The sequence below is a fragment of the Erythrolamprus reginae genome, chromosome 1 (assembly GCF_031021105.1).
Source record: "Erythrolamprus reginae isolate rEryReg1 chromosome 1, rEryReg1.hap1, whole genome shotgun sequence".
NCBI lineage: Eukaryota > Metazoa > Chordata > Lepidosauria > Squamata > Dipsadidae > Erythrolamprus > Erythrolamprus reginae.
Genome location: NC_091950.1, coordinates 291,333,168 through 291,356,028, shown reverse-complemented (window position 1 = coordinate 291,356,028; position 22,861 = coordinate 291,333,168). Strand labels below are relative to the sequence as shown.

The following is a 22,861-nucleotide window of genomic DNA, read 5'->3' as shown; positions in this document are numbered from 1 at the left end:
GTGTTCTGTCGGGCTCTCTGGCAGACTCCTCCCAAAAATTCACAGGTACAAATTTCAGACACACACACACGTTTGAAAAGTCAAAACAATGTTCTTTATAATGAAAATTCACTTAAACCAAGCCCTCTTTTGGTATAGCAAAGAGCACTGGTCTCCAAACAAACTGGTAATTTGTACAAGTCCCTTATCAGTTCTGTGATACTTAGCTTGCAGCTGTGAGGCAATTCACAGTCCTTCTTCTTTCACAAAGTGAAACACACTTTGCCCTGGTTTAGTTTCAAAGCGGGGGGGGATCAGCACACAAAAGGTCAGTCAGTAAAGCAGTCAGGAAACACAAGGATCAGATAATCCTCCACAATGGCCAAACCCACAGGCTGCTATTTATAGCAGCCTCACTAATTACCACAGCCCCACCCAAGCACAGGTGGCCTCATTTTCTTTGATAATAATCTCTCAGTTGTTGTTGCCTATGCATCGCTCTCCGCATGCGTGGCTGTATCATTAACTCTTGTTCTGAATCCAAGGAGGAGCTAGATAATCGATCTCCTTCTGAGCTGTCTGCCCTACTCTCCTCCCTGTCACTCATGTCTTCTTGGTCAGAGGGACCTTCATCAGCAGATTCCACCGGGGGCAAAACAGGCCTGCAGCATGTGGATGTCTCCCCCACATCCACAGTCCTTGGGGCAGGAGCTTGGCCAGAGCTAACCACAACAGAGAGAAAGACTCATATTTTCCTCTTAGTATAAGTCTCATTTTATTCAGAGTCCCTTGGATCCAGAAATAGAGTGGCACTTTTTTTTGGTTAGATATTCATTATATTTGAAATTGTGTGCTCTTAAGCCATGTTAACGGTTGATACGTCACCATATTCAATACCACACATATTCTCCGTGCTTAAATGAGTTTGTTCAGAGTCTCTTGCCGCTACAAATTCCCTTCCCCCAGGTTTCTCTAGGATTATGATAATCTTCACTGTTCTGTAAATATAGCAGGTAAGATTTCAAAATACATTGTGTGACTTTAAAAAAACAACAACCCCAACCTGTATCCTGGAGTCTTATAAGAATGCCACTCAAAATTCTAGCAGATGGAACAACATCTTGCAACATAACTATAAAAGTGGTGATCTTTGACTTCACTGGAGCTGTGCCCACCCAATCCGGTTCCTTTGTATTTTAATATAGTGCTATTTCTTCCATGATATTCCTGTAGACTAACTGTATATTTCAAATCAGTGCAAGAAGGCTTGCAGTTAGTTATAACACCTCACTGAATCTATTTCAGTATTATTTGTAAAAGATAGATTTGAATTTAAATACATTTTCCTCAATATGAATTAAGAACTGAAAATATGCATTCTTAAAATCCTAATCGTTAATGAAAAAAGACCTTGAACTTCACCAGCTTTGCAATAGTTAAGATATAATAACGGCAGAATAAAATGCTATTTCTTTGGCATGTAATGGCATATGGATACAACACTGCAGCAAAGGCGCTAGTACCTTCTTTTAGTCAATTCTAGTTTTCCTACACAATTGCATTAAAAAGTTTTTTGTTAAAAATATATATATAATTGTTTGTCACTAATATTGAGAATGTGGCAATGCTTGTGTTAAAATGCTAAAGAACAGTGAATGTATAAGTTTCTTAATCCATATTCAGTCAATGAATAAATTACATACGACAGTTTTAACTCATTTTGATTGAGGAATTAGTGCCAATATCATTTTTCTCTCTCCGCAAATGTCCGCAAAGATAAAAATAAACTTGGATTATAAATAGAGTGGGCTGATCTATGCTAGAGAGTAAGCCCGGCTGATGAAGCTGGTTTGACAACATATAGCATAATCCGTGGTCACTTTACGATTTCTGTTTCCAGTTTCTTTTATTTTTAACAATAGAATTTCCTGGAAATAGAAAGCAGCTGGTGGAAACAGATTTTAAGATACAAACAGCAAGCAGGAAAAGTTGAAGCATATGTCTTGAAGCTCTGCTCAAGATTTTAAATTATTTATATTCACTGGGGAAGGGGAAGGAATCTTGGTGTTAAAAAAAACCCCACCACCCTGTGGTATACAAAGGATGGGGGTTTGTTCTATCTCTCTGCTTTTCTTACACATAGTCACTTTGTGGTTTGTTTGTTTTTTTACAAAAAAAAAACAGGTTTGACTTTGCTAGCTTTGGATTTACCCAGCACTTGTACCTCAGATCTCCAGCCTCAGCCAGTTATATCTATGATGCAGTTGTTTGGATGGGATGATATGGTTTGCCCTCAACTGGTTTCAAGGTATCTAACGCACCTGATACAAAACAGGTAAGCCATGCAACATGTTTGTTTGTTTGTTTGATTTGATTTGATTTGATTTGTATGCCGCCCCTCTCCGCAGACTCGGGGCGGCTAACAACAGTGATAAAAAACAGCATGTAACAATCCAATACTAAACAACTAAAAAAAACCCTTATTATAAAACCAAACATACATACAAACAAACATACCATGCGTAAATTGTAAGGCCTAGGGGGAAAGAATATCTCAGTTCCCCCATGCCTGATGGCAGAGGTGGGTTTTAAGAAGCTTACGAAAGGCAAGGAGGGTGGGGGCAATTCTAATCTCTGGGGGGAAGTTGGTTCCAAAGGGCCGGGGCCGCCACAGAGAAGGCTCTTCCCCTGGGTCCCGCCAAACAACATTGTTTAGTTGACGGGACCCAGAGAAGGCCCACTCTGTGGGACCTAACTGGTCGCTGGGATTTGTGCAGCAACATCTTTGTTGAATAAAAGCAGGTATTGGCATAACTTTGGTTTACTTCTTCTATTGCAGTAACATGTAGTTTTTCTACTATAGATTTCTGTGAAAGCTGGGGTTGAAAATCTTATGTTTTTTAAATTATATAAATAACAATACCAATATTATCCAATAAATAATCCAATTTCAAATGTCATTTTGTCATGCTTTTTTCATGTCTGACTTAATTCTTCTCAATCTGCTAGGAAACATGTATAGTGGGGAAAGACGAATGTCATAAAAGAAGAGGGGTGGCAGAGGTTAGAGTAATGAAGAATAAAGGGAACGCGTGTATGGTGGAGAGTAAGGACACTAAATTGCATTTCCACACAGATTATCATTTTTCTTCTCTCAATAGTTCAGGACAACCAACTTCAATACATTCTATTAATTTTCCTGAAAACATTTACATTTTATTATGTTTTCATTGATTTTCCTAACTCCCTAGCTAATATAAGCTGCATGGAACTTTTTCACTGTTCCACTGGCTGTACATTGAAGCACTATTAGAAAACTGGGAATAAGTGAGATCCTAGATTTTGCTACAGTCTGCATTGTGCAAACTAGGCTAGCGGTTTGTTCTGCCCAGTTTTGGGAGAAATCATGGCATTCTGTGCTGTAGTGCATATGGGGCATTTCTTAGAGCAGTGTTTCCCAACCTTGGCAACTTGAAGATATTTGGACTTCAATTCCCAGAATCACCCAGCCAGCAGCAGTCCAAATATCTTCAAGCTGCCAAGGTTGGAAAACACTGTCTTAGAGGCAGGAGTTCTTGGAATCATTTACAGATTTTTTTAAAAAAATGATATAAATCAAGGAGAAGGAATGAGTTTTCTACTTACCTTGTTTCTTTTTCTTTATTGGCTTTCTTTTCTATATACAGTGCACTGGCTGAAGCTCTTACTGGCATGGGTCATTCATCTTACCAATCCTTGTTTGTTCAGTCGTGGTTTCGCTGCATTTTACAAATGTTTATCAATCAGCCTTCCGAGACTTTGATCAGAACAGATGCTGAGCAAACTACCAGTAGGTGCATTGGTTTATATTTATTTATTTATCTATTTATTCATTCATTCATTCATTCATTCAATTTTTTTTAATGCCTCCCTTCTCTTTATACTCAGGGCGGCTTGCAACATGTTAGCAATAGCACTTTTTAACAGAGACAGCATATTGCCCCCAAAATCCGGGTCCTCATTTTACCCACCTTGGAAGGATGGAAGGCTGAGTCAACCTATAGCCAGTGATGAGATTTGAACCGGTGGCCTGCAGATCTACAGCCAGCTTTAGTGGCCTGCAGTACAGCGCTCTACCCATTAACCTTATATGTGATCAGCAGCAATAGAAACTTAGTCTTTTCAACTATATGCACAATGTTAGTTACCACTACCATCACTACTGTGTTTCCCTGAAAATATGACAGGACCTTATATTTTTTTGAACTCTGAAATGTGGTCTTGGCCATATTTCCTGGGGGGACTTATTATTTTGGGGATGCAATAGGTAGCAAGTGGGGGATTGGATGTCCCATTGCCGCTGCTTCCCCTACCTGTTATTGGCACCAATCAAGCAGCTGGTCCGCCACAACCACCTTGTGGAGCAGGAGTCTGTAAAGCTTCTTGTGTCGTTGCATGTACAAACTTAAGGACTGCCACTGGGACAGCGCAGCTGGGGTCCTGCTGCCATTCGTGCATGCAATGGAACAAATCTCCACAAGGTAGTAGTGGTGACGTGAAGAATCTCACAGAAACTCATTTCTGGCAAGTGGGACATGTTTGGCTGTGAGATACACGTCCTAACTGACACTTGTAGCTCCGTCCAGCCAAACTTGTGGCCAGCAGAAGCAGCCAGCTACAGGCACTTCCTTGTCTCTTTCAAACGCATCACTGTATTGGGGGGGGGGAGGAGAATGCACTTAAGATACAACACCAGGAGAAGGAACCTTCTGGCTATACGCTGAATGCAAGAAATCTTTCTCCCCTTTGTCTCCAAGAGGCTACTCAGGTCCAATGAATCTCACGAAGACTCATTTCTGGTGGAGTTTGGAAGAGAAAGATTTCTTGCGTGAAACCAAAAGGTTCCTGCCGAGGGGGGTTGGGAAGGAAAGAGGAAAGGCAGGTGCTTTGTCTCCTGGTCAAGAGTTCCTGCTGCAAAAAGAACAACTCCCGGCATGTCCCGCCCCCTTTTTTTTTGGGGGGGGGGTATTTTATGGGGGGTATTTCAGCTCATACGTTAAAAAGACTAATTGGCCGTATTATGGGGATATGGCTTATTTTCGGGGAGACACAGTACCATCACTTTTTTGTCTTATTTTTCCAGTTAGGGGAAGCAGCGGCAATGGGATATCTACTTGGGTAATTGAGTAGCTGCTTATTTTGAAAATTTATTTATTTATTCATTCATTCATTCATTCATTTATTTATTTATTGGATTTGTATGCCCCCCTCTCTGTAGACTCGGGGCGGCTAACAACAGTAATAAAAATAGCATATAGCAATCCAATATTAAAACAGTTAAAAACCCTTATTATAAAACCAAACATACAGACAGACATACCATGCATAAAATTGTAAAGGCCTAGGGGGAAAGAGTATCTCAGTTCCCCCATGCCTGGCGGCAGAGGTGGGTTTTAAGAAGCTTACGAAAGTCAAGGAGTATTTATATATTTAAAGTAAATATATTCATTTGAAAACAAAACTTCCTGAACATTGATGAATAATGTAATTAATTGGAAATCATAGGTTAAATCTGGTCTATTATTTCAAAACATTCTATTAGTTGGGGGAAAGATCAAAAGCAACATGAGAAAATATTATTTTACTGAAAGAGTAGTAGATCCTTGGAACAAACATCCAGCAGACGTGGTAGATAAATCCGCAGTAATTGAATTTAAACATGCCTGGGATAAACATATATCCATCCTATGATAAAATACAGGAAATAATATAAGGGCAGACTAGATGGACCCTGAGGTCTTTTTCTGCCGTCAATCTTCTATGTTACTAGTGTCCAAGGGCATTTTGCTGTGTGACAATTGAAAATCCGTATTTATAGATTTTAATGCTAGTGATTCTTTTTATTATATTTTCAAGCAAAAGGTAAGACACCTGTGAAACTTGTGTAAAAGACAACAGATGAATTAGTGGTCATTTCATGTATTTTAGATTTTGAACTTTGATGATCTCACCTGAATTGGAGTTAAACTTGGGAGCTACATTGATCTGAGTAGAGGGTAAAATGTAGAAATGTAATGGGTATAGGTTTGTCTTTTTTATGTTTACTGAAGTATACAGATGTTTGCAAGGGGAAATAACAAAGATGGAAAGTGAGAGGTTAAAAGCAAAGGGTTGGGATGGGGGAGATACTAACTAACAGTCACAGTATCTTATGATTTCCAAGAAATATCTATGCTTTATTTTTTAAAAAAAACATTTTTACAGTCTTTTGAATCTGAACTTGGTATAGTGATTAAAGTATTAGTCCAGAATAATAAGGCTCAGATTCAAATCTACACTCTTCCATTGGAGCTCACTAAATAACCTAGCCAATTATACTCTCAACTCAACCTGCCTTATAAGTTTTTTTGTAGATGTTGTTCAAAAAAATAGAGGAGGAAGCGCTGGGTTTACTTCTTTGTGCTCCTTGAGGAAACACAGTCTATAAATCCAGCTTACAATTACAATTACAATTCCCGTTGTAGAAGTTGTACTTCACCATACTTGAAGAACTTGTAGAAGTTGTACTTCACCATACTTGAAGAACTGTATGTATACTTAATTAAAAAATTCCAAGGCTAAGTCACATCAAATTCTTGTGTTGATAAACAGATAAGGCTTATATGGAACAACTAACTGAGTTTACAAGATTGATATTCAAACTGCCAGAAGTAATAACTATCTTCTCAAAGGCTCGCTCTGATGAGTCCGTCTACAAACAAGATCCTAAGGAAGCTGTTTTCCGGTTCATCGAGGTATGGTGTTTATTAGAAATAGCAGTTTTGGAGGGACAGAATTAGAAAATGACCTATCCTATCTTAATAGGATAAATAGACACCAGAACAGTTTTTTTCCGAACTCCATCACTCTACTAAACAAATAATTCCCTCAACACTGTCAGACTTTCTACTAAATCTGCACTTCTATTCTACTAGTTTTTCTCATCATTCCTTTCACCCATTTCCTCCCATGTTGACTGTATGACTCTAACCTGTTGCTTATATCCTAAGATTTTTATTAATATTGCTTCTTTATTGCTTATTTGACCCCTATGACAATCATTAAGTGTTGTACCATATGATTCTTGACAAATGTATATTTTATTTTATGTACGCTGAGAGAATATGCACCAAGACAAATTCCTTGTGTGTCCAATCACACTTGGCCAATAAAAATTCTATTCTATTCTATTCTATGTCCCAGTATCAAGAATTGTTCTCCTTCCCCCCCCCCCCCTTCCTATGTTTTCTTAGGCTGTTGGAAAAAACTACAGTGAGCTTCAACATCTGCCTGAAAAATCAGTCATGGTGACAAAGGCTTTGGTATATCTTGGTGATATATTAAAATATGTAAAACCCTATTTAATAAAGAAAGGGCCTGCAGAAGGACTCCATCTCACCTACAAGATAATAGGTAATTCTCATGCTTAGTACTCCCCTTATCAACAATATAAACAGTGAAGGGTTGCAAATTTTTTCACTACTACACTGTGGGTGTGGCTTGTCAGCCATGTGCCCAGGTGGGAGTGGTTTGACGATCATGTGTCTGGGGTGGCTTAAAGGTCATGTGACTGGCTTAAAAGTGGCCAACTTGATGTAACTCATTTCAAGGGCTTGGGTTAGGGTTAGCTCAAAGAGATACAATTTCCCTATCTATTTAATATTACTCAACATCCAAAATATACTATTTAATTCTATGTATATATGCCATACGTGTACATATATATTATACACAAGCACACAAAAATATATATTATCTACTATATAAACTGTATATGTATGTACACACGCCCATGCACAGCTCTTCTAAAATTATACACCTTCAACCTCATTTACTGCGATAGGAAAAACATTCCCAGAGCCCGGAAGGGAGAAAAAGAAAAAAATCCGAAATGTTTCTACCGATAATGCGTACCTAACCGTACCCATAGGAACCCAACGCTGACTATAAAGCAAAGCCATTGGTGTCAATGCTTCCAGGCAACTTCTCCTGCAGAAGAATTTCTAACTTACAAAAGCCAGGTTGCTCCTTTGGTTCCCTTGCAAGTGTCTATCAATAAAACCAGCCAGGAGACATAGTGCAAATGGGATTATGTTTTTTATTATTATTATTATTATTATTATTATTATTATTATTTATTAGATTTGTATGCCCCCCCTCTCCAAAGACTCGGGGCAGCTCACAACAATAATAGAAACAATATAACAGTGAAACAAATCTAATATTAAAAATAAAACATATATAAAACCCCAGCAATTAAAACCATACAACACATACATACCAAACATAAAATATAAAAGCCTGGGGGAGGATGTCTCAGTTCCCCCATGCCTGGCGATAAAGGTGGGTCTTGAGTAATTTGAGAAAGACAAGGAGGGTGGGGGCCGTTCTAATCTCTGGGGGGAGTTGATTCCAGAGGGCCGGGGGCTGCCACAGAGAAGGCTCTTCCCCTGGGGCCCGCCAAACGACATTGTTTGGTCGACGGGACCCGGAAAAGGCCAACTCTGTGGGACCATATTGTCCGCTGGGATTCATGCGGTAGAAGGCGGTTCCGGAGATATTCTGGTCCAATGCCATGTAAGAGTTTGCTGGCATGTGCATTTATTAGGATTGTCAGAAACTCCTTCTTAGGGGTGAAATGCTTGGAGAGCCAACCGCGAATGGAGTGTAAGGCTCAACCCACCCACCCAAACACCGCCATTTGGGTTATTTTATCCTGTTCGCATGCCCAGAGGGTAAAAGAACCCAAATGGCTACATCCATACAGGGGGGGCGGAGCCTCAGGCTCCCTTCATGACCAGCTCTCCGACGACTGACAGGAACGAGCGAACCAGGACCACTTCACCCCTGCTTCTTCTGCAGCACATTTAGATAAGTTGAAAATAAACCTTCGCAATAACTTAAATTTCCCAAGGAATCTGTTCCCAGTCCCCAGTCTGGCCCTTCAGATCCCCAGTGTTGAACCCATTGCTGCTGGGATTGAATCCATCAGTTTTATTGCTGGCTGTCCTCTTATTTTCTTTCCTTACACTTTCCCTTAATCTTTATATAGGTAGTCCTCAACTTATGAGCCCAATTGAACCCCCAATTTTTGTTACTAAGTGAGCCTTTTGTTAAGCGAATTTTGACCCATTTTACAATCTTCCTTGCCATAGTTTGTTTGTTTCTTTGTTTGTTTCTTTATTTGTTTGTTTGTTTATTTTATTAGCTTTTAGGCCACCTTTCTCCTGTGGACTCAGGGTGGCTTACAACGTGATTTGTTAAGTGAATCACTGCAGTTGATAAGTTAGTAACCTTCTTGTTAAGTGAATCTGATTTCCACATTGACCTTGCTTGTCAGAAGGTCACATTTTTTTATTATTACTTTCTATGTTTATATAAACCACTATTCTATACTTGATTGACAAATCAATCAATCAATAAAAAGAAATTGCATCATTTGGGACACAGCAACAGTCATAAATAGGAGTCGGTTGCCAAGGGTCTGAATTTTGACCACATGATTGTGAGAAAACTTTTGAAAAATGGTCATAAGTCACTTTATTCAGTGTTGTAACTTGAAACAGTCACTAAATGAACTGTTGTAAGTTGAAGACTACTTGAAATTACTAAAAGTAGTTCTGCTCTTTCCTGAAGAACTGCTCCCTTAAGTAAGGTATTTGCAGTCTTCCTTCTTTCCTCCTTTCCTTTCTTTCAAATGCTTCCCTCGGTTCTTCGGGTACTATTACATATTTTATTAAACGTTCTTCACCCAGATCAACTTTGTGTCAATATTATACATTTAAAAAGTGGAGGAAATAAAATATAGAAACATAGAAGATTGACGGCAGAAAAAGACCTCATGGTCCATCTAGTCTGCCCTTATACTATTTCCTGTATTTTATCTTAGGATGGATATATGTTTATCCCAGGCATGTTTAAATTCAGTGACTGTGGATTTACCGACCACGTCTGCTGGAAGTTTGTTCCAAGGATCTACTACTCTTTCAGTAAAATAATATTTTCTCATGTTGCTTTTGAACTTTCCCCCCAACTAACTTCAGATTGTGTCCCCTTGTTCTTGTATTCATTTTCCTATTAAAAACACTTCCCTCCTGAACCTTATTTGACCCTTTAAATGTTTCGATCATGTCCCCCCTTTTCCTTCTGTCCTCCAGACTATACAGATTGAGTTCATTAAGTCTTTCCTGATACGTTTTATGCTTAAGACCTTCCACCATTCTTGTAGCCCGTCTTTGGACCCGTTCTATTTTGTCAATATCTTTTTGTAGGTGAGGTCTCCAGAACTGAACACAGTATTCCAAATGTGGTCTCACCAGCGCTCTATATAGCGGGATCACAATCTCCCTCTTCCTGCTTGATATACCTCTGCAGAGGTATATTATAGTATTTCATTTCAATTTTTGTTCTTTCTTCTAATAACTAATGTTCTTTTTTAATTTCTGCTTTACTTTAATACTCTTACTTAGGAAATAACATAAAATATATTAAATAAAAATATTGTAACTTACACCTATCAGTCTTTCTATATAGTTATATTATAACTATATATCTATATATAGTTAAACGCAGCATAAGAAATTCCAGAAAACATATCTCAGAATTCCAGAAAAGAATTTCACCATATGAAGGCAGTATTGACACCGTCATTCTCAGAATAACCAATCTACTGATCTCCTTGTGGAATTCAAAGTCAATCAATAGTGCTAGCTTTGATTCATTTTCCTGTGCAGACCTAAAAGAATTACTGAGGAATGAAAGTGGGTCACACATTCTGTTCTAATACAGGCTCCGTCATTCTGTGAGGTTTCTGTTGATGTATTTGAAGCAAGGCTATCCTTTTTCCTATTTAGGGAAGAGATGAGGGATTCAAAATAGGTTGCTGAATGTTTTGTGCATTCATAACATTTGCTTTATATTTATTTATTTATTTATTTATTTGTTCATTTATTAGCCAACTATGTTACTGTTTTCAATGAAAAACAAAAGGCGAAAGCAATTTGCATTAAAAATGATCACACCAAACAGTAAATACAAAGTACAAAAGTAGCATACATTAGCATTATTTCTTTTGAGTATCCTATTCCCCGACGTATCTGGTTTCAGTCCCAAGTTCACAACTCTCATTTTTAGTTCACTGTATAAATGGACGTTCACCATCCCCAGGATTATTAAGCGGGATATATGGAAATGTGACTATTTGGTTGCTATAGTTACCGGTCGACATGTAATCCAGCAGAAATGTTTCTTCATGCTTCCTCTCCCTTTTTGCAATTTTGACTTTGGTTTTTATTTCGACAGGGCGGCTTGTGAAATCCTGGGCAGCCATATTGGCTACTTCCAAAGCGCAGCCCCTCTTGTTCCGTATTATAGATTGCTTGCTTTTGCCCCACGCTGTGCTTCAGCAGGATAAAGAACTACCTGCGGTGATGTTGGCTGCCATTCGTGACAATCTCCCGTTTTTCCTTCAGGTACGATGGTCTCTCTATACTATGTTCATATGAAAACATACACACACAGAGAGACACACATATAGAGAGACATGGACACACATACACAGAGAGAGAGAGAGAGAAGCACCACTTTGATGTTGTAGTGGTTAAGATGCTGGCCTAGAAATCAGGAGTCTGAGTTCTGGCCCTTGCCTTGGGCAAATCACACACTCTCTCAGCCCAAGCCCATCTCACAGGGTTGTTGTGTGGAAAAATAGGAAGAAAAGGGAGTACAGTGATACCTCGTTCTCCATTGCATCTGGAAGGAGAGTCCAACATGGGTATTACTCCAATCCTATTGGTAGAGACTGAGTTAAATTTACATATTAACTAGCACCGCCCCCTCTGCTCTTCCCATGAGCCAGTTTTAAAAACTCAGTCAATGAGTAGAGACATACTGAGTTGTAGCTTAAGAAAAATAATAGTGACTAAATTGTTATTACCGGTTTAATCCTCTCTTCTTTGTTTTTCAGGAATGAAGACAAGGAGGATCCAGACGGTCTGGGGTTTCAGCCCTCAGCGGGCAACACCCCCAACGTTCCTCCCCAGGGGTTTTTGTATTCCCCCAGTGGGAACACCCCGTAGGGGAGCGTCCAGCCTGGGGGTCCCTGGCCTCCGAGGCCATACCGAGGCTGTCAGCCGAAGGTGGGGAGGTCCGCCCTCCCCACTAGGAGGCTAGATGCCGGCTCGCAAGCAGAAGCCGAGCGCCTCACAGCTGATGAGGCAACGGAACGGCGCGCCGCTGGGAAAGCCGCCCCACCGCCGCCGCCGAGAGCTCCGAGGCCATCAGGACCGAGCGGAGTCACAGCGAGGTGACAGGCCAGCCCCCCGAGGAGGCCAGAAGAGGCCCCAAGGTCGGAGGACCCGGACGGCAGCCCACGGAGCCGCGGAGGCTGGGCGCCGCCATTTTGGGGGAGCGCTGGTGCGGCGAGAGCGTCATTGGGCGCCAAATTGACTAGCGGTGAGGCGGAATTTGGCGCGAATGGGCTAAGACGCCCTAGTGCGCAGGCGCAGAGCCCAGGAGACCGAGGGCGCCATTTTCTCTGGCGATTCTGACGAGGTGGGGAGAAACAAACCACCGGAGGTCAAAAATCAGGAAAGCCTTAATACTTAACGACTGGCACTTGTGAGTACCATGGAGGAGAATCAAGGGAAGGATCCCCCAAGCTCTCCTGCCCCTTCCAAAGAAAAGGCCAAGGGGAAACCTAAGGAGAAGGCCAGGGGCCATTCCTCTGCCTCATCTACTTCCATCAAAGAGGCTGAGAAGCGCATTAAGGCGCTAGAAAAAAAGTTGGAGGCAGCTTTGCAATCATCCCCAGCGGGGATTCCTCTGGCTCAGAGGCATTCTGCAGATCCCATCTCACCCCCAACCACATTCGGGCCTACAGGGGCTGAAGTAGAGGGAGATTGGTCCCCAGACCGGCAGTTCCAACCCCTGCCTCCGAGCATGCCTTCGCCCAGCACATCCTGGGTTAGACCAGGGTCGGCAGGCCCTGCAGGACTGAGCTACCAGGGGCCAGCAGCCACCTTCACCCCCACAGCAGCAGGCTTACGAGCACAACCGGGGGCGTGGCAAAATTTGCCCCCAGATCTGCAAGATCTCATTGTAACTGCGTACTCACAAAACGTAGCCGGGGCTCAACAATACGGTAGACCCCCTCAACAAGCCACGTGTTCTTGGTCGGCACCGCCCCCCTCGGGTTTGGGGTCCTTGTTGGAGGAACAGGATCAGTTTGAGGACAGTGACCCGGAGTTTGGGTTTTCAGAGGATGAAACTACACCAGATCAGACACCCTCTGTTGGGCTATTCAAACCTGCATTATTCCGGACCTTGTTATCTAAGGCCAAGCAGGTCATGAACCTTCCGGGCGCTGCAAAAGCGGCAGAGGCCGCTGAGACAAGCCAGACCTCGGCCTCGCTGCTTGAGGAACCTCAACCCGAGTCCGACCACTTTCCCGCTTCCGGCATTTTTGTTAAAGGCATAAAGAGGCCTTGGCAGCAACCAGCAGCTGCACAGGGGCCTTCCAACCTCGAAAGGAAATTTTACACCTTTGACGAGGAGGTGGAAAAGCTGCTTGAATTTCCCCCAATCGACCAACCTGTGGTGACACTTGTCTCCAGTGCCTTAGTCCCCTCGGAGACCGGGGAAAGCCTCAGACCAGAGGAGAGGAAAGCGGAGACATTGCTGCGTAAGTCACACTTGATGTCCGGCTGGGGATTCAGGGCAGCAGCAGCCGCATCATTTATCAATCGAGCATCACTAATGTGGATCAAGGAGATGCAATCCCGACTAGGACCCGAAGATGGACGTCTCCGCCAGGACTTAAGTAAATTATTGGCGGCGACCGAGTTTTCGGCGGACGCTACTCTTCACGCGGCCAAGTTTTCCACGAGGAGCATGGCAACCTCGCTGTCATCACGCCGGCTTTTGTGGCTAAGAAACTGGCAGGCTGATCTTAAGTCTAAATGGCGCCTAGCCTCCGGACCCTTCCAGGGTTCCACTCTCTTCGGAGATTTGTTGGAAAAGGTACTAGTGGAGGACAAGGATAAGAGGAAGGTTCTTCCCAGGGCCAACAGACGACCAGATAGATGGTTTACTCCGTACTCAAGGCGTCAGTCCTTTCGCTGGGATCCTACCACTTCCAACCAGGGCCAGCGCTCCTTCTCCCAGGGTCAATACAATCAGACCTATAGGAGCGACCGCGGATCCTTTCAGGACAGGCCGAGAGGCTATCATCAGTCCAGGAGACCGTTTCGCGGCAACACCCAGAGAGGGTTCAAGCGCACGAAGTGACTCAGCGGCCCCCCAACCCTTGGGTGGCAGGCTTCAGGGCTTCAGCGCGGTCTGGCAATTAACCTCCTCCGACCAATGGGCCCTAGCCACAGTCACACACGGGCTCAAGCTGGAGTTCCTCCAACCACCGCCCAGCCGCTTCTTACGCTGCCCGTTAATAAAGGACACTATAAAGAAACTACAGCTACGCAGGGAGATCACCCACCTGCTCGATATACGTGCTATAGAGCGAGTCCCGCAGCCGGAGGAGGGCAAGGGGTTCTACTCCATGATTTTCATCGTACCCAAATCCTCCGGAGGCTGCCGGTTGATCCTCAACCTCAAGCAACTGAACCTATTTGTAAGATACCGAAGGTTCAGGATGCATTCGCTGCAGACCATTCTCGCTTCCATCCGGAAACAGGACATTTTAACATCCATCGACCTCAAGGAGGCATACCTGCACGTCCCCATCCATCCGGAACATCGCAGGTTTCTCCGATTTTACACCGAGGAACGACATTACCAATACAGAGCAATGCCGTTCGGCCTGTCATCGGCTCCACGGACGTTTACGAAGCTCTTGGACGTATTGACCGCCAGTCTAAGAGCAAGATCCATCAGACTCATGGCTTACCTGGACGATATTATCGTCTTGTCCAGGTCCAAACTGGCGGCAGAGAAAGACCTCAACGAGACAATCCGTACACTGGAACTCCATGGCTTCACAGTCAACGTGGAGAAAAGCCAGTTAGTACCGACCACCAGGCTCCTACACTTAGGAGCAATTATAGACACTCAAGAGGGCACAGTGTCGCTCTCACAGGAGAGGCAAGACAACATCAAACGTTTGATATCCAGTGTTCAGCGGGGACCGGTTCCATTCTCACTGCTTTCAAAGATACTAGGAACCCTGGTCTCCGCCATTGGCATAGTCCCCTGGGCCAGGTTCCATATCAGGACACTGCAGTGGTTCCTGCTTCCTGCTCAAAGGATCAAGGTGAGCCATTGCCACAGGACGGTTCATTTACCCCGGAAGGTCAGAGACTCATTAAAGTGGTGGACGTCTGCCGCGATCAGCAGAGGATCCCCCTTCCAAACGAAGGATCAGATCATCTTGACCACCGATGCCAGTCTCACCGGATGGGGTGCCCACATCGGAGCTCACATGGCTCAGGGCCTGTGGACGGCAGAAGAACTGTCCTCCGTCAATATCAATTTTCTAGAACTGAGGGCAGTGTTTCTAGCCCTACAGACATTTGCACCCTTAGTACATCAACAGCATGTGTTGGTTCTTACGGACAATGTGGCGACCAGGGCCCACTTGAATCATCAAGGGGGTACACGGTCGCAGCGTCTCATGGAAGAAACAGAGGCGCTATTCCGCTGGGCCGAACAACATCTACGGTCCCTAGCAGCGGAACACATCGCGGGAATCAGCAATACACAAGCGGATTGGCTGAGCCGGTCCACGTTGGATCAGTCAGAGTGGAAGCTGGACCCGGTCATTTTCCAACAGGCGGTAATGAGGTTTGGTCTTCCGACGGTGGATCTTTTCGCCAGCTACCAGAACACCCAGCTTCCAAGGTTCTTCTCTCGATTCCCACAGCCAGGAGCGGAGGAAATCAATGCTCTCCGGACACCCTGGCCGCCCGGACTACTTTACGCATTTCCGCCGACGAATCTCATACCGCGAGTAGTGGAGAAGCTACTGCGAGAGAGGGCGGAGGTGTTGTTAGTAGCCCCACACTGGCCTCGACGACCGTGGTTCTCCGACCTGGTGGCACTATCGATGTCACCCCCTTGGAGGATCCCGGATCACATGATATCCCTCAGCCAAGGGGAACTCCAACATCCCGATCCCCAGTGGCTTCAACTGACCGTTTGGCACTTGAACGGGTCAGGTTACGAGGATTGAAGTTACCAGAGAAGGTCATAGACACTATGCAGGCTGCAAGGCGTCCATCTACTTCTCGGATCTATCAGACCACATGGGCGGCCTTTTGCAGTTTCTGTGACAAACAAAGCATCAACACTGAACAAGCGTCGGTCATTACAGTTCTGGAGTTTTTGCAGACTGGTCTTGATCGGGGACTAACACCCAATACTTTGAAACGACATGTGGCGGCTCTCGCGACCATGATACGAGTGGAGGGAGTTCGCTCTTTAGCTTACCATCCTTGGGTGAAGGATTTTCTACGGGGAGCAACAAACCAACATTCTCCACCGATCCGGAGGTTCCCTTCGTGGGATCTTACATTGGTTCTCAGAGCCTTGACCAAGCCACCGTTTGAACCTATGAGATCTATACCATTGAGGACATTGTCAATTAAAACAGCCTTCTTAGTGGCCGTTACATCAGCAAGGAGAGTGTCAGAGTTAGCAGCCTTATCGGTGTGACCTGACCTTTGTGTCTTTTATCCAGACCGAGTAGTGCTGAGATTAGACCCTTCATTCATTCCGAAGGTCAATTCAGAGTTTCATAGGAAACAAGAATTAATTCTTCCAGACTTTTGCACTCACGGCAGTAACCCATCGGAATTAAGGTGGCATAAGATTGATGTACGCCGTGCGGTCAAGATTTACATCAGACGCACAGAAGCTTTTAGGAAATCGGAAAAGTTGTTTGTTTCCTTTGCTTCAGATAAAGAGGGACTTGGAGTGTCATCAGTGTCCATTAGTCGTTGGATCAGGGAATGTATTGCGGAGGAATACAAGGCCCGTAATCAATCAGTACCAACGGGAGTGACTGCTCACTCAACGAGGAGTGCGGCGACCTCGGCGGCTTGGACTACCCAGGCGTCCATAGATGACATCTGTAGAGCTGCAACGTGGTCGGCACCATCAACGTTCATAAGACACTATAAGTTGGACTCCTTTGCCTCAGCAGAGGCAGCTTTTGGGAGGCGTGTTTTACAAAGGGTTTGCCTATCTCCAACGTCCCTGACAAGACCTTCTCCCTCCCATGGGCCGTAAATCTCTGGTATATCCCATGTTGGACTCTCCTTCCAGATGCAATGGAGAAGAACCGTTGTACCTACCTGAACGGTCTTCTCAGTGCACTGGAAGGAGAGTCCAAACCCACCCAGTTTAGTTTTGGGTACAGGGACGCCGGAGTGGTCAGTTATCAGTTAAGAGTTGTTATAATAAAATTTGGTTATCCTCTTACAATGGTTTCTTTCGTTTTTAAAACTGGCTCATGGGAAGAGCAGAGGGGGCGGTGCTAGTTAATATGTAAATTTAACTCAGTCTCTACCAATAGGATTGGAGTAATACCCATGTTGGACTCTCCTTCCAGTGCACTGAGAAGACCGTTCAGGTAGGTACAACGGTTCTTTTACAAACGCTTTGTCATACAAACTTTTCGAGATACAAACCCGGGGTTTAATATTTTTTTGCCTCTTCTTACAAACTATTTTCACCTTCTAAACCCACCGCCGCCAGCAGGGGAATCCCAGCAGCACAAAAACGGGTGCTTCGCTGGCAACGGAAGTCCGGAGGTGGGATTTCCCAGCGAGGGGAGCCTCAGTGAAATTGCAAAAACACAGAGGTCCAGAGGTGGGGTTTCAAGGACTTTGGTGTTCTTGCAATGCTGCGATTTTACTGATGCTCCCTTCGCTGGGAAACCCCACCTTCAGACTTCTGTTGCCAGCGAAGTGCTCATTTTTGCGATGCTGGGATACCCCTGCAGCATCGCAAAAACATGGAAGTCCAGAGGTGGGGTTTCCTATGGAGGGGAACCTCAGGGGAATCCCAGCAATGCAAAAACGGGCGCTTCGGCTGGCAAAAGGGGTGAATTTTGGGCTTGCACGCATTAATCGCTTTTCCATTGATTCCTATGGGAAACATTGTTTCATCTTACAAACGTTTCACCTTAAGAACCTCATCCCAAAACCAATTAAGTTTGTAATACAAGGTATCACTGTATTATGTCTGTTTGCCACCTTGAATTACATATAAATAAAAAATGTTGGGTTAAAAAAAATTATAGAATGTGTGTGTTTGCATAATCGAAGTAATGCTCATGCATATGTCAGTAAACTCACGAGTACTGCAACATTGAGGGGGTGATTACATGTTGCTCAGGGCTTGATTTTAATTGTCTCAAAAGTATTTGCTACTTGTTCAAATAACCTGACGTAGGCACATTTCTCTCCCTTATGTGTTTAACCCTGCTGTTCTGTTCGGGTCGTATGTGACCCGAAACCAAGTTTGAGTCCCTGTAAAACATTTTCCCTGCATATCTGAAACTTGAAATTCCATGAGTTTTCATCATTTCAGGGGTTCTCTCTATGAGAATTTTTTTTGGGGGGTGGGGGGTTTCTTTCTTGCTGAAAAAAAAAACAACTCCCTAATGTTATGTTCCCGGGTCTATTTGACCCGGACTGCAAATTGATCATTTTAGGTACTTATATTTGGTCTTTTTGAAAGCTTTTTTCACCTGGAAACAGGTTTGAACATTTCTGCACACAATGATATGAAAATTGAAATGAAAAAAGTAAATCTTATTGGTTTATTTCGTGGATATAATGCATGCCTCCCCCCCCCCCCGTTTTTGTGAATTTTTTTCAATTTTTCCAGTTCAATTTTTTCAATTTTTCCAGTTCAATTTTCATATCATTATGTTCAGAAATGTTCAAGCTACCAATCCCACACCAACTTTAGTAAAATAGAATGGATTTTGCTAGCAAAACTATCCATAAAGTGAAGACTATTTCAAAAAAACGGAGGGGCATGCATTTCATCAACAAAATAAACCAATATGCATCAATTTTTCCAGTTCAATTTTCATATCATTATGTTCAGAAATGTTCAAGCTACCAATCCCACACCAACTTTAATAAAATAGAATGGATTTTGCAAGCAAAACTATCCATAAATTGAAAAAATTCACAAAAACGGGGGGGCATGCAATATATCCGCAAAATAAACCAATAAGATTTACTTTTTTCATTTCAATTTTCATATCATTGTGTGCAGAAATGTTCAGACTACTTTCCAAGTGAAAAAAGTTTTCAAATTGACCAAACATAAACACTTCAAATGAAGAGTTTTTGGTCCGGGTCGTATGTGACCCGAACATAACATTAGGAAGTTTTTTCGAACAGAACAGCAGGGTTAAAAGAATGAAAACTGCACTTGTGAAGTAATTGATTGCTTATTTATCATTCACTGATTACAAATATTGCTCATATAATCGCCATTTGTTCAGTGGCTATCAGAAGTTACAATGGTGCTGAACATGTGAAGTGTATTATCCAGTTCCAGAAGTTAACAGCCATTGCAAGCAAACCCCACTGTCACAAGACCAAAATTTGAAAACTTGGCGGCCTGTGCCCACTTACAACTGCTATGGGGCTTCAACTCCCCCCCCCCAATTCTTTGCCCTTTGGCCACCCTGCAAAGCAGTGCTCCATGGTGGCAGTGGCGGTGATAGAAGGTTACCTTCTGCTGGTAACATGCTAGTTCTCACTTGATCATTTTGCTAGTGTGAATTCAATATTCACATGCTAGTTCTCACTTGATCATTTTGCTAGTGTGAATTCAATATAGGTTTCTTCATGAATTCTGTAATAATAACTCCATATGGTTATGGAGTCATGATTTACTTCTGTTCCTGTTAATCTTAGAAAGTGTTTTCAACAAAATCTGTTTAAACAGATAGGAAGGGAAAAAATGTATAGAACAAACAAAAAGTCATGAACAGAGTATTCTTTATTCCATGTAAAACAAGCCTACATTTCATACAGAATAAGGAAAAGGATCAGAAATGAATACTCTGAAGCATTCATGGCTTTTTTTTTAATAAGCTGTAAAATATTGGGGTCCATAACAAAAGGTTTCCTGACATTGCTTTTCATTTTTTAATTCAAAGATTTTAAATATCAATTTCATTAAACATTAAAACATTAAATTATTGGATAATTATTCTTATTGCAAGATAAGAAAAAAATGTTTTTAACCATGGATGAGTGATCTTCAACAACTAGTATCCCAAAACAAGGCATTATTTTGTTTCGTTCTTTTATGACTTATGCGAACATAGTTTATGTCAGTTATTCTAGCACAATTGAATTGCATAATTGAATTTTTGGTCAAATATGCAAAATGTAAGTGTTGTTGTTCATTTAAGCTAGGCATTTTATACTAATGATCAAATAATATGTTAAAATTTGTTTGGAACTTTTATACCAACTCCCCCCAGAGATTAGGATTGCCCCCATCCTCCTTGCCTTTCGTAAACTTCTTAAAACCCACCTCTGCCGTCAGGCATGGGGGAACTGAGACATCTCCCCTTGCCTATGCAGTTTTATGTATGGTATGCTTGTGTGTATGTTTCTTATATAATGGGGTTCTTAGGCTTTTAATGTAAAATTGTTATTTTAGACTTAATATTAGATTTGTTATTACATATTGTTTTATCTCTGTTGCGAGCCGCCCTGAGTCTGCGGAGAGGGACGGCATACAAATCTAATAAATAAATAAATAAATAATAATAATAATAATAATAATAATAATATTGCATGATAAATTGTATGCCTCATTTGAATATTGTAAATTAAGATCCTTAATTTTTACGGATCTTATTTTCGGAGAAACATAGTACAAGTACACTAAAGACACGGAAATAAAGATTTCGCAATATGGATAGAAACCTCCATATAATTGAATGGAACTAGCAGGGTGTTTTAATGGCTGGATGCCTTTCCTTTCGCCAGTGCAAAGTTGTGTTCAGCAGATCTATTCTCAGTGTGCCCAGGGATAGAAACATCTGTCTCTACTTAGGATCGAACTCAGAGCCTTCTGATTGTGAGGCGCACTCAGGCCCCTGCCGTGTGTGTGTGTGTGTAATGAATCTTAAATTATCATGCTTAAGGTGGGACAGGAACTTATAGTTTCCTGGTTTCCAGATCAGCACTTTAACCATTACATCAAACTGAAAAAGACTGAGATGATATTATCGGCTGATTTTATTGGTATAGTATATATTTTCAAGATATACACTGTACTTACAATATAAAATAAATCACTATATATAAAACATTTCATTGCCTCAATTACCATTTCTTTAAAATAAATCAAAAACTAAATATACCATTAAATCAAGAATATGAATAGCATATTGCTTACAATTAAAAGTTGTTCAATAATTCTCATTAAGGGACCTTTGGGCCAGTCACTCTCTCTCAAACCAACCCACCTCACAGAGTTGTGGAGAAAATAGGAGGAAGTTATGTTGGGTATGTTTTACACTTTGAAGTTATTGTAAAAATAATAAAGACAGGCTACAAATGAATAAAAAAATCTTAGCCCACAGGTATGTGATTTAAGTATACGTGGGAATAGAGAACAACAATCAGAAGATACTTCAAATTTCTTACCCTCAGCTACAAGAGGAATCCTTTTTCACCTGGGTCTCATGACCTAAGTTAATGACCTAAGTCATTGTTACCTTTATGGCAACCCGTCTGCCTGACACTGGAAAAATATTCTTGGTCCTAGATATGGGACAAAGCAAATGGAAATGACCAAGCTCTAACATAGAAACATAGAAGACTGACGGCAGAAAAAGACCTCATGGTCCATCTAGTCTGCCCTTATACTATTTCCTGTGTTTTATCTTACAATGGATATATGTTTATCCCAGGCATGTTTAAATTCAGTTATTGTGGATTTACCAACCACGTCTGCTGGAAGTTTGTTCTAAGGATCTACTACTCTTTCAGTAAAATAATATTTGCTCACGTTGCTTTTTATCTTTCCCCCAACTAACTTCAGATTGTGTCCCCTTGTTCTTGTGTTCACTTTCCTATTAAAAACAGAAACAAAACAGCAAATACAGAAATAATTCTTGGGATTTTTTGAACAAAGATCTTATCCCTTTTTTGTACGTTTTAAGACATAAAACACCCACTTGATATGTTTGGAAATTTAAGATATGTTGGGATAGTGCTGCCATCAGGAATTCTCACCAGGGTATTTCCAGCAGATTCTACTTTCAGTAGACTTGTTTGACATCCTGATGATAGTGATGTTTTACATTCACACAATTTGAATGTGGCAAATTATTATTTTCTCCTGTCCGGTTTCTTATAGGGCTTGTCCTTTATATGTTGCCATTGCCAGTCTCAAAGCCAGAGTGCCTATTTGAACCAATTGCTACGGGATGTGATTCGCCAGTATTTGGGCCGCTTTCTTCTTCTGTCGTCTCGAACCGGGCATCATCCCATCTCGCTGGCATTGTGCAGTTCTGCTGCCACTCCAGAGGCCATTCATCTACACAAGACCTCTATCCAAGTTATCAGGTAGCATCCAGAAAACAAAATCAACGGTTGGCATTAGAATGTTTTAATAGCTAAATTGGTGGAGGGGAAAAAAACGTTGGTGTCTTTACTTTGAAAGCAAGACAAGCATGATATGGGGGGGGGGGGCGGGGGGGGGGGGGGGATGGCCAGAACATTTTAGCTGAAAAATATCTGGATCGATTTAATTCAATCAGAACACACAGTGTATTAGGGGTGAAATGCTACCAGTTCGTTTGTGCCTATCTGTCTCCGGAGAGCCAGTCACAAAGGGAGTGTGAAGCTCAGGCCCAGGG

The 22,861-nt window shown here is 42.3% G+C and overlaps 1 protein-coding gene across 1 annotated transcript in view; it reads left to right on the top strand.

Annotated features, from left to right (window-relative positions):
- Positions 1–22,861, top strand: part of MMS22L (MMS22 like, DNA repair protein) — a 104,165-nt gene that overhangs the window by 73,744 nt on the left and 7,560 nt on the right. The window contains exons 16-21 of the mRNA XM_070764781.1: positions 2,164–2,314; positions 3,666–3,808; positions 6,610–6,752; positions 7,251–7,410; positions 11,299–11,468; positions 22,360–22,568. Of these exons, the coding sequence (XP_070620882.1) occupies positions 2,164–2,314; positions 3,666–3,808; positions 6,610–6,752; positions 7,251–7,410; positions 11,299–11,468; positions 22,360–22,568 (976 nt within the window). The remainder of the gene's footprint in view (positions 1–2,163; positions 2,315–3,665; positions 3,809–6,609; positions 6,753–7,250; positions 7,411–11,298; positions 11,469–22,359; positions 22,569–22,861) is intronic.